Raw genomic sequence first — 12,725 nt, forward strand, 5'->3', positions numbered from 1 at the left:
GGAAACCCTCCCCACTGATGATCGCTTTGGGTCCTCGAGTCTACTGCAGCTGCCTGAGGTTAGGGGATGTTCTCTGTTATTCCTGGAGGAGAGAAAAGCTCCAGGGGGCTTTCTGGACCTTGGAGACGGAAGGCTTCTGCTCCAGGAGCCCCAGCAGGGCGAAATAGCGTTAGTGATTTTTTTGTTTTGTTTTGTTTTGTTTTTGCGGTACGCGGGCCTCTCACTGTTGTGGCCTCTCCCGTTGCGGAGCACAGGCTCCAGACGCGCAGGCTCAGCGGCCATCGCTCACGGGCCCAGCTGCTCCGTGGCATTTGGGATCTTCCCGGACCGGGGCACGAACCCGTGTCCCCTGCATCAGCAGGCGGACTCTCAACCACTGCGCCACCAGGGAAGCCCCAGCTTTAGTGATTTTGCTAACAGCAGTTAACTTTGCTTTGTTCTCTACTAGTAATAACGATAATAACAAATACAGTAATATTATTGGCCATTAACATTTAATATGTAACTATTACTATGTTCTAAGTCTGGTGCTGTGTTTGATTGACTGTGTGTGCTGATCCTGACGGCTGACATATGTAGAGAAATTTGACCAATTATCCACTCACATGGGTTGAGAGTTTCTGGCAATGGGCACATGATTTTTAGTGGTACCTGGGGATTGAATGACTCTGGTGCCTATAGTTGTTAGTTGGACGAGGGGAGAGAGATGGCACTTCTCAAACATTTTAGAAATGAGCTTCAAAAGTTTTGTCTATATAGTAAGTCATGGATTAAAAAAATCTATCTATTGTGTATATGCGTGCACATACAAAAACATACACACACAGAGCCATGGATATATAATACCTACCCTTTGTGGGTATTTACCTAATTGAAGTGTTTCTTGATGTGGATGATGTCAAAATTAACTTTGGTGGGCCAGCCAACACTCCACAGGATGCTAATTTTGGCTAAAATAGTTTAATTTTTATACCCTCACAAATATTTTCTGTGTGATATTTGAAAGGAAAACCTTGAGTGTTATTTGAAAGGACATCTTCAGAGCAGCTTTCTGAGACAATCCAGGTGGTAGATGTATAAGGAAAATTGTGCCATGTGTTTCCAAATCCTATGTAGTGTTGTGATAGTAAGTTTATCGCATGTGTTTCATGTTGTTATCTGCTCACACAGTCACTAATATATAATATACTTTTCCCTCCAAAGGTGGCACCTGCATGGTCAACCCCACAGACTTGTTTTGCTCTGTCCCCGGTCGTTTGTCCCTTCTCAGTTCTACTTCCAAATACAAGGTGACCATTGCTGAGGTGAAGAGACGCCTCTCACCACCTGAATGCCTCAATGCTTCACTCTTGGGAGGCATTTTGAGAAGGTAAGAAAAAGGTGTTTTCTGGCACTGCGGTCTTCTAACTGTACTGGCACCATGCTCCCCAACCCTCAGCCCTTACGTTTTCTGTCCCATGTTGAATACCCCACGTGGTCAAGTCTTCTCGTCATTTTACTCCAAATTTCAACTTTCAAAACCTAGCTTTTGTTGGTTTTCGGACAGAGCAAAATCCAAGAATGGGGGTCGCTGCCTGAGGGAGAAGCTGGATAGGCTTGGCCTGAACTTGCCAGCCGGAAGACGGAAAGCAGCCAATGTTACCCTCCTCACTTCCTTAGTTGAAGGTATGACTTTTTAGCTCCGCAAGTTAATGATGGAGGGTTAGCAATTCTTTGAAATTCAGGTTTGTTTGATTACGCTGTGTCATTTTTGTCTATACTGTTAAGATAGTTACAGGTGAATTTCCCAACTAATCATGATAATGAAGATTAAATTCGACTTAATATAAGGCTTAGACATTGATTCATAAACTATCATCTGATTTACTAATCTTGGCAGTAATAGGAAAGAAGATAACAATAGAAGATTTAGGTACTTAGATAAGTATTCCCCACATAACAGCAACAAAAAAACTCTGCAATTGTCATTTTTATTATTGTTTATTTTAGCGTTCAGATAAATCTGGTTTAACTCATTGTTATTCAGTGCAACATGATCTACAGGATAAATAATAATCCTTTATAGAGAGTTCACAGGAGTCAAGGCATGGCACCAAGCCTGAGAGCACATTGTATTAATCCGATAGACATCTCTTAAAGTACAGTGAAGTTCCACGGCTTTATGTGTGGGTAAGCTGACTCACAGAAAGGTTAAGGTTAGCCAGTGGGGTAGATGCAGACGTGGAAACATACTCCCAGAAGTTTTTTTTTTTTTCCAATTTACCTTTTCCCTTGTGTTTCTTCTGTAAGAACTAAACTTTACATATTCTCATTCAGTCTTCTAAGAAGAGGTATTATTGGAGACCTTTTAAACTTTGTGGAAGAGCTTTTGAATTCAAAGGAGAGTTCTTCCATAACCTAGAATGCTATTGTTTTAAATATGAACGAAGAATCCCTTTTGCCAAGCCTAATCTGAACACACCTATGACACTTTTCTTGCATTGGTTTCTCACTTGACCATAAGACACTGTAGGAAGTAAAAGGTAAGTGAAACATACAAACAAACATCTTGCCTTTTTCCAGATTATCAACACACACTATTTACTGAACAACTCTGTGAAATAGTGTGTTCTTGACCTTGGTCTTGGCAAAATTATTTTGGTGATTTTTTTTTAAAATTAATTAATTTATTTATTTAGGCTGTGCCAGGTCTTAGTTGTGACACATGGGATCTTTAGTTGCAGCATGTATGTGGGACCTAGTTCCCTGACCAGGGATCAAACTCGGGCCCTCTGCATTGGGAGCGCAGAGTTTTACCCACTGGGCAACCAGGGAAGTCCCTGATTTTGCTATTAACAGGTATCTTTGCTTTACTTCCTAATTGTAATAATGATAACAACCACAATAATATTATTGGTCATGAACATTTAATAAGTGTTAACTGTTACTATGGTATATATCTTGTGCTGTTTGCCTGTGTGCGCTAATACTAAGAGCTGGCATATGGTAAAGGGAGTTGACCCATAATCCATCCATGGGGGTTGGGCGTACTAAAGGAAGAGCAAAGTAGAAAAAAATGACTAATGGATTGATTCTAAAGAGAGACAGATTCCTGCTTAATATAAGTGAAAACATCATGAAAATTATAGCTATCTAACAAAAGAACAAAATATGTTCAAAATATAAGAGTGGGTTCAAGAATCATATGAATCGTAGAACATGATTGGTTCTCAAGCCCAGTTCCACAGTAAAATCATGGGCCTGGGCCCCATTCCCAAACCACTTGAAATGCAATCTCTGGGGGTATGGCACAGCTATCTACATTTTTAAAAACACCCCCTGATGTATAATGAGGTTTAAGGATCATTGACTTAAATGTTCCTTGAGATACTTTTCATGTAACTGGTGTGAAAAGTAAAGGCCCTAAGAGAGACCTTTATCCAAGGTGTCTGTGAATGTCCATCCAGTAAAACCTGAAGAACCCTAAAAGGGTATAGTCAAAATTCTTCTTATTGATTTTTATGTTAGCCCAAAACACCAGAGCACCCTGTGTGGGAATCATTGATGGATGCTCACAGAAAGGATACAGGTTAAAACGTGAAATCCTAGGACCATCTCGTGGTCTTGCCAGCTACTCTTCCAGCAAAACTCTCCTATCACAGAAGTGCTTGGCTTGTGTTCACCTCTGCTCACAGAGGTGTCACATCAGCCTCGGCTGATGGAACTTAAGATTTTATCCTTCTCAGATGCATCTCACTTTAACTGGATGCTTTTGAAATCCCCCAAATATTCATGGTGTAGAGAAATAAATATTTTATTGTTGAATTCCAGGCATTCTGATGGAACTGAGGAAATGAGATTTAGGGGCAAAGGGACCTTTTGTATTCCTCAACTCCCCACATGTTACATTATGACCCTCAAATGTGTGCATTCTCTCTCTCACACACACACACGCGCATGCGCCTTAAGTTTCACTACTATGTACTATGTTCTATGGTATTTTTATTCTATTCCATATTTTTGTATTCTTTTAAAATGCTGATTGTAAACCCACTACTTTTAAATGCTGAATGTAAGCCCACTAAATTTATTTCAAGACTCACTGTTGAGTCATGGGTCATGACCCATGGTTTAAAAAACTACAAGTGGTCTTAGGACAAGAGGAGAACCTAATATTTTGTGACCTTCGTCCTCTTTGTGCTAACATGGATTTGATTCAGTTATTTCAAGTTTGTTTTGCTTATACCATTTTAGCTGGTAAATTAAAACTTTACCATGGTTACTGGTTGGTATTCATAGACCTTGAATTGACCATGTCTTTGGTAATATTTTTGCCCCTCAATCAAACATTTTTGCGGGAGCCAGTGACATTTTAGATTAATTTTTTCCAGAAATTCTAAAATGAGATTTCTAATTGTCAGAAATGGTCCATCAGCTTTCTTATAAACCTAAGGCTCTGTAGGAAAGAATACTAATCCTTTTCATCATTTAGAAACTCTTTATCTCCCTGATGGCCCAAGACATTGCTGGGGTTCAATCCAGCAATGGTTCAGTCCTTCCCCATTTTGGTACAGCACTTGAGACCAAGATAATTCTGACTGGCTTTATTCCTCATTGACCACACTTGGAAATAAATCTCCTTAAGGTCGACCTTCTGTGACTTTTTAGTACTTGTCTCGGCCCCTTTGTGGGGATGCTTTGAATACAGCCTTGCCATTGATGCTATTATGATAAAAATCCCAAAGAAAGAGTAGTGTATGGGGACACTGCTAGACTCTCCATGCAGACATGATTTACCCTTTGTCAAGATTCAATCAGTGAACAGTAAGGTACCTTATAACAGGGAATGAAATTAGCAAATGAAGGTATGGTTTTCAAACACTACCCTTGTCACTAACCTCACAGTGGTTTCATCGTGATATTCCTGGGTTTCCACATTTGCCTTGGGTTTCCAATCATTTTGTTTTTAATTATTTTATAATCATTTCCCCCTGTATTTCTCTTAAATGGAGTCACTCTACTAATAGTGCCCTTCTTGCATCGTTGTCAAATCAACATATTAGAGTCATTATTTTAGGGAATATTTTAGGAATTTATGAGAGGGCTATTTCATGCAAATTTATAATATTTAAATTATCCACAACATTTCTGTTACAAATAGCATTGTGCCTAATAACCAGTGGGATGAAGAACTCATGACTAACTTTTTTCACCAGATAAAGTTGTTTGAAAAGTGAACATTTTAGTAAGGCACGTATTTAGAGTGGGGATTTTTTTTTGGTCCACATAGCACAGATATATTTGACCTACAATGAGATATGAGTATTTGAATTCAGAGTCCACTGAATGTAATACTAGAAAATATTCCTTTTTTACCCATATGTCTTCAGTTAATGGGGTTTAAATATATAACTAATGGTTGGTACACCTTCTTGTACCCACTTTATCATAAGCCTGGAGTTCTTTTTATTTTCCCTTGTTAATCACATTGCTATGACTTCTCCTTTGTCCACTCTGGTATCTATAACATTAGAGAGTTGTCATTTTCTGGAAAATTCAGTGGATTAGAATTGCTTAACCTGATTCGCTGATCTTCCTGAGATCTTGGGATAATCCCAGACTCTTCCAGAGTGGGAGAAATTCTATATCTGGAGAACATTCAAAGAGTTTGACCAATATTATTGTTCTAGTTCTAATACTCTTGCTATGTATTTGTTATTTATGAATCACCAATTAGCTGCTTCCTCTATATTTTATTCCAGAACAATCTTTGCAGCGTTGGCGGTTGTTAAAACAAGTATAAGGAGTCGATTATGGCAGGAATGAGGAGTCATTCCTGTGTATCACTCCCACCTCACTTGAGGTTTTCCAAGATGGCCAAAGTTACGGAGTGTTGCTGGAGGGAAGTTTTGTTCACTTGAGTGGGGTGCTTTCCTGGGACAGTTCTGCTCAATTTACAGGGGCTCATATAGCATTCTCAGGCAACACCAGGAGTTCCACAAGCATAGTTAAGTCCTTAAACATAAATACCTTGGCTTTCAGTTTATCATGACCAGGTATCAAATTCTGTTTATATATATATTTAAAAAACAGTATGGGGCAGTGAAGGGTATAAATATGCATCAACAAAAGAAAGGGGACCATTTACAAATATTGTGTGTGATATCTATTCACTCTTTTCAAATCTAAACCTTTTGTCCCTTTTGCCTCTTTCTTTAGTTTTCCCTCCCTCCTTCCTTCCTTTCTTCCCTCCTTTCTTGCCTCTCTCCCTCCCGTCTTCCTTCCTTCCTTTCTTTCTTTCTTTCCTTCCTTCCTTAATTCTTTCTTTCCTTTTTTTAAAAAATAAATTTATTTATTTATTTATTTTTGGCTGCATTGGGTCTTTGTTGCTGCGCGCGGGCTTTCTCTAGTTGAGGCGAGTGGGGGCTACTCTTCGTTGTGGTGCACAAGCTTCTCTTTGCGGTGGCTTCTCTTGTTGCGGAGCACAGGCTCTAGGCGCGTGGGTTTCAGCAGTTGTGGCACACGGGCTCAGTAGTTGTGGCTCACGGGCTCTAGAGCGCAGGCTCAGTAGTTGTGGTGCACGGGCTTAGTTGCTCCGTGGCATGTGGGATCTTCCCGGACCAGGGCTCGAACCCATGTCCCCTGCGTTGGCAGGCAGATTCTTAACCACTGTGCCACCAGGGAAGCCCTCTTTCCTTTCTTTTTAAAGTAAGCTCCCAGCCCCTGTCCTGCGCTTCTCACCTCATCCCTTGGACTAGTACCTCCACCTCTGCCCCCAGTAATAACACTTTTGACATTTGGCTGACTTTGGGCAGGTTGCTTAACCTGACTGAGCTTCATTTTCCTAATTTACAGATAAGGATCACACTATCTGTGATGTTTAGGGTAATGCTAGCTGTTATAACAGTTAATTTCCAAATTTTCAGTGGCTTAACACGATAGAAGCTTCTTTCTCACTCTTCACAGATGACGTGGGTGTTCCTCCCCCGGGCCCTTCCTTCCTCTTAGTCTCATTCAGGGACCAGAGTACTTCCACCTCTAGCTATGCCCTCCTCTAGGTCCTGGGAGCCCTATGCATTCAGCTCACCATAAGGAAAGACACGATGGTGAAAGGACACAGCTTCCAACCCACTTGGCCAGGAATTGGCCTACATTGCTACCGTCTACATTCCATGACAACTAGTCCCATGGCTATGCCTAATTCCAGAGGCATGAGATATGCCAGAAAATGTAGTGCCTAGCTGGGCAGAATCTTCTCAGCAACAACTCTATAGTATAAAAGAAAGGACAAATCTTGGATGGTCCAGCTCCCATTTCCGCCACATCTGCTTTGTGTGTCTTTTGTAGAATTAAATGCATTCGCTACATTAAACACTTGACACCGTGGGGCAAAGAGGCACTTAATAAAAATTAGTACCTGTTCTCTTGTCTCTTTCTCCCTAAACAATAGTGTTACTTAGTAGCAGAATTTACTCAGGATCATAAAACTTTAACCCTGGAGGGAAATGGAAGATTGAGTAGTCTAAGGCAGTGGGACATAGCACACATGGTTAAAGAGTGTGCTTCCGGAGCCAAATAGCCTTGTTTGAACCCGCTTCTACCACTTACTAGCTGTGTGCTATAGGGAAAGACTCACAACCTCTCTGAGCATCAGTGTCCTTACCTATAAAGGGGTGTTAATAATAAGGTTGTTGTTGGAGTGAAATCAGAATGTTTATAAAGCAGTTCACAGGGTGCCCAGCAAAAAGTTTGTGTCGATAAATTTTAGTTATCTTTATTCTCAAATGAGAAAACTAAGGGACAGTGAGATTAACCATTTTGCACAGGATTGGGGGAGCAGCAAGGAGGAGAACCCAGTTCTTCTGGTTTGCAACATCACCATGTGTTTTCCACTCGGATTTATGTTAGTGGCATGGATTCTGAACAGTTGCATTGCTGAACTACTTCTGAATTTAACTATATATTTATAGTTAGAGTTACAACAGTTATAACAATATAACTAAGGAATAGAAAGAAGTTATCAATTCCTGAGCCTGTTTTTCACCATGGATTGGACATCCATGCTGCTAGGAATCCTGGGCAAGCTTGTTGGGCTTTTCTGCATCCAATAGGACAAGCTGTTTTTAACATCCTGATGCACCATCTGCTGCCACTTAATCCTCCAAAGTTAGGATGACATTAAATCTTGCTTCTTTCTGTTTTTCTGGAATAAAATTATCAATAGTGTCTCTTGTACTTTCAAAAGGGTGCCAGTCTAGTTAGTTAGTTAGTTAGGAGACTATCCTACAAAACCTTTTCCTTCCACTTCAGCCAAATCAACCTAAGGTAGGAGACAGGAATGCAATCACTTGGTGCTATTTCCCCCTTTGTCTTTAATCCTGAGCCTATATGATTGCATTTCCAAGAAACCAGGGAAAAGAACGATCAACTTGACAATGAACGCTTTCCTATAAATGAGCTATTAGGGAGCAATTTTCTTCGTATGATTAGTCCATGGCTTTTTAATTTAGGAAGAGGTATTGTTCACTGCTTGAGGCTTGTAGGATTCAAATGCCAAAATCCTTTTGCCAAGCATCAGTGATAATACACGCACAGGGCACACTCAGCATTATTTGCTCTTCTCATGGAATTTAGAACAGAGGTGCTATTCCCCTTGTCTTCACACAGGTACCAGAGTGGGTTTCTCTGGGTGTGTGGAGCTTAGGGCTAATCTCCAAGGACGCACAGCATGGCTGTAGGTCTGAAAGGACCATCATCCCAACATAACTCCTTCACCAGCCATTCCAGACATCACATTTCCACCTAAGTCCCTCCTCTGGGATAAAGGTTTCCAGCTTTCTTCTAAAAATGTATGTGATATTAAAAGGGTCATACATTGACCCCTTGTTATATTGTTATAATAGTTCTAATTGGTGCTCACTTTAGTCACACGATGACCTGGAAGAGCCTAATCACTAGGGGACCCTGGTGTCCCCTTTTGCACACAAACACTCTGGCATTGACAATGTCTTCTTGGGCACAGCTTTGCATTTCAGAGCTGCCAGTGGAATTGGGCTCAATAAGTAAATGCTAGTGCAGTCTATGTTAGTCAGTCATCTTAAGGTCTTTCTTGGAAAATGGCTTTTTTTTTCAGACTTATAGGTATTATCTGTAAATTTCTTATTCTTTTTTTTTTTTTTTTTTTTTTTTTTTTTTTTGCGGTACGCGGGCCTCTCACTGCTGTGGCCTCTCCCGTTGCGGAGCACAGGCTCCGGACGTGCAGGCTCAGCGGCCATGGCTCACGGGCCCAGCCGCTCCGCGGCATGTGGGATCTTCCCGGACCGGGGCACGAACCTGTGTCCCCTGCATCGGCAGACGGACTCTCAACCACTGCGCCACCAGGGAAGCCCCTGTAAATTTCTTATTCTAAGTCATGGAATAGTTTCTCTCGAGAGACCCTGCTTTGATAATTGATCATTAGGTAGCAATTCGATATTGTTGTCTAATATCTGAGAACTCATGTCTATCAGAATTTTCAATAATTGATCTCAGTGTCTTACAATATTATGGATTAATACACATCATCTCAGAGGAATCTTCTTAAATCATTTGCTTACTTCCTAATAGTGCTCCCGTGACCTGCATCTTATGGTTTCATTCATTTTCAGGGAGAAAGGTGTTTACATGTAGGGGGTAGAGGAAATAGGCTATTGCACATATGCCCTTGTGTCTGTCTGTGTGCTTGTGGCGTGCTTAGATTCCTACTCCTATTCTGGCACAAAAAAACAGATGTATCCAAGCCTGTTTGGCTCAGTCCTGCCTTTGCCCCTTTGGTCCAGCATACTACTCACTCTTGCAAATCACAAAGCTTCCTTAGAAGCACGTCTCTGCGTGACTTTCCTAGGTTTTTTCTTTTTTCTACTATTCTCTCTTTCAAAGTTCATGCCAACTAATGTGCTTTTCAAAACTCAGTGTCTGCTTTTTTCCATTGTTTACGTTTGTCAAAATTTGTCGGTGTTCTAATAAAATTGTAGATTATAATTATTCCTAATGATGTCTAACTCCTACTGAATAGTAATGAAAGTTTTGGAATTGCTTAGGTTTCCATTTACAACAAGTATTTGAGTTTAGATGAAATCTTTCTAAGAACTGAGTCAGAGGGTAGTTTTGCTTTTTAATTAATATAATTTTAAGTAGGTCATTCGTTAGATGGTAAAAATTCAAAAGTTACAAAGGGTATATAGTGAAATGTCTCCTTTTCACTCTATTCCCCATTTAGATCCTCTCCTGGAAGAAACAAATGTTACTGGTTTCTCTATTTCCTTCCAAGGATATATATGTGTATGCATAGTTTTGGTTTTTATTTTAAAAATTATAGCATTCTATACACACTGTTCTACACATTTTTTCACACATTATCTTAGTTTTATTTTCAGTTTTTACAAGTTGTTCATTCTTTTGAACATGCACAGTATTCCGTTGTTTGAGTGCATCATAACTTATTTAACCAGTGACCTACTAAATATCATATGGGTGTTTTTAATCTTTGGCTATTACTAATAGTGCTACAATAAGCAACCTCACACTTAGATAAATAATTCTTCAGATATGCAAGTATATCTATTCAATAAATTCCTAAGAATGTGTTGCAGGGTCAAAAGATATTCGCATTTGTAATTTTAAAAGATTATTGGAAGATTGCTCTTTACAGTGGTTGTAAATTTATAATTCTATCAGTGATGGGGGTAAGAAGCATTGATATGCTAGTACTCCCCTATACTCTAGCCCAAGCACGGCGCTATCAATTTTTTGATCTTTGCTAATTTGAGTGGAAAAAAAATAGACTACCTCTATTATGAAGGAGGTTGAGTATATTCTTAGGAGAATTTTATGAGCTTTTTTGTCTGTTCACTTGCTTTGTACCAATAGGGTAATTTTTTACATTTTTCTCATTCATTTGTAAGTGCTCATCGTATATAAGGAAAACGGGCTGTGTGCCTCTGATATGAGTTGCTAAGCGTCTCCACCCCTGGCTCTGGTTTGTCTGTTCGCTATTATGAGTTTTTTGTTTAGTTGCTTATTTGTTCAGATCTATGTCATGCAGAACTTTTTTATATTGATATAATCATATTTCTCATATATTTTATTCCATGGCCTTTCATTTTTATTGTAATATTTTGAAAGTCCTTTTTCATCCCAAGATTATAAAATATTTCTCCCATGTTACCTTCTAATTACTTTGTGGATCTATATTTTATGTTTAAATCTTTGATCCATCTGGACTTTTTGTTGTTGTTGGATGTATGATATAGATCTAATTTTACTTGTTTTTTTTTCCCAGATGGCCAGCCAGTTGTCCCAACATCTTTTATTGATAATCCATTTTCCCCTACTGTTATGAAAAGCAAGTTTCATCTTACACTAAATCTCCTTAAACAAATATACTTTTTAAATTGACTGATGACTTTGTTCCCCTAACAATATCTCTCCTTTACCCCACCACATAGCCATTTTTGTTTCTAGAGTGTGTATTATATATCAGCCAAATAAGGCAGAACTCAGTATGCAAGAACCCAGATAGACAGAGGTCTTTACAGTTTAATATTAACTCCATAGTAACTGTTTTCTTTTTTACTGATATAAGCCACAGAATCCTTGTTTTGGGGGAAGGTGTATATTTCATCCCCACATAATGCTTTCCCTTCACCTTAGGACAACCGTGGCTTGAGATGAGGTCAGGAGCTTTCAAAAAATGCAGATGCCCTGGCTCCAGAGATTGAATGACAGGGGGTAAAACCCTAGTGTGTGTGTGTGTGTGTGTGTGTGTGTGTGTGTGTGTGTGTATGCACACATGCTTGTATACACACATATTAAACAAACTCCCAGGCTATGGGAATAGCAAGGATTGAAAAACACTGTCTTCAAGCATAATCTATTTTATTAAATGGCTCCACTGATACAATGATATACTCAACGGGTATTTTATATGTTTCATTCTTTCTAGCAATTTTCTTTTGCTCTAGTTTTTCACTTATATTCTTTGGAAGGGGTGCCCCGCAAGATTATTGTTATAATTAACCAATAAAATATTTGAAAGCTTTTCCATTTAACAAATGTTTACTAAGTACCTATTATGAGTCAGGTACTGTACTAAGCACAGAGTATGGAATGGGGAACAAAACTATCACTCTGAGGAACAAAGTGTTGGTATTTAAACAAAGTCCTCGTTAATTAGGGAAACTACCACATTATAAGACACTTACCTATAGTGTAGATTATATGATATATAGTGTCACAGAGTGCACTCCTTTTAGAATCGTTCTGGAAGCCTGTAACAGGTACATTAAACCTGTCCTTCAGCTCTAGGGTTTACTGAAGCTTGATATTTTTTTTAATAACTTTTAAAATATCTCATCCAGATTTGAAAATATTCTCAAATTTGCTATCTAATAGATGCTTCTCAGAATAATCCCAGAGATAGATTTGAATGTGCTATTTTCCATACATGTAATTAAAATTGAAATCACAGATATGTGACTGGAATTTAACACATATGAATTGTTGCTTTCATTTAATAATATAGGGTATTACAATAAGAAGTTAAACCTGAGTTCTTTCTAAGGCAATGAATTTAGTGACAGTTGGTGAGAATTGTCTAGTGAATAACAATGTACAAGTATCCTTTAGTACAAATTAGTTTTAGATATTGATTTACAGTTGTCTAAAGTACATTTTCTTCTAAAATACAATAATTCTAAAAGGAGAAA

General features: G+C 39.0%; 1 protein-coding gene across 2 annotated transcripts in view; it reads left to right on the plus strand.

The window, feature by feature from the left end:
* Window positions 1-12,725, plus strand: part of TFAP2D (transcription factor AP-2 delta) — a gene marked incomplete at its 5' end in the record, with an annotated part of 53,727 nt that overhangs the window by 13,911 nt on the left and 27,091 nt on the right. For both annotated transcript variants that reach the window (XM_082639119.1, XM_082639118.1), the window contains 2 exons: window positions 1,204-1,369; window positions 1,547-1,665. In XM_082639119.1, coding sequence (XP_082495245.1) covers window positions 1,204-1,369; window positions 1,547-1,665 — 285 coding nt within the window. The remainder of the gene's footprint in view (window positions 1-1,203; window positions 1,370-1,546; window positions 1,666-12,725) is intronic.

This window comes from Mesoplodon mirus, assembly GCF_964341445.2.
Source record: "Mesoplodon mirus genome assembly, chromosome: 12".
NCBI classification, from domain to species: Eukaryota; Metazoa; Chordata; class Mammalia; order Artiodactyla; family Ziphiidae; genus Mesoplodon; species Mesoplodon mirus.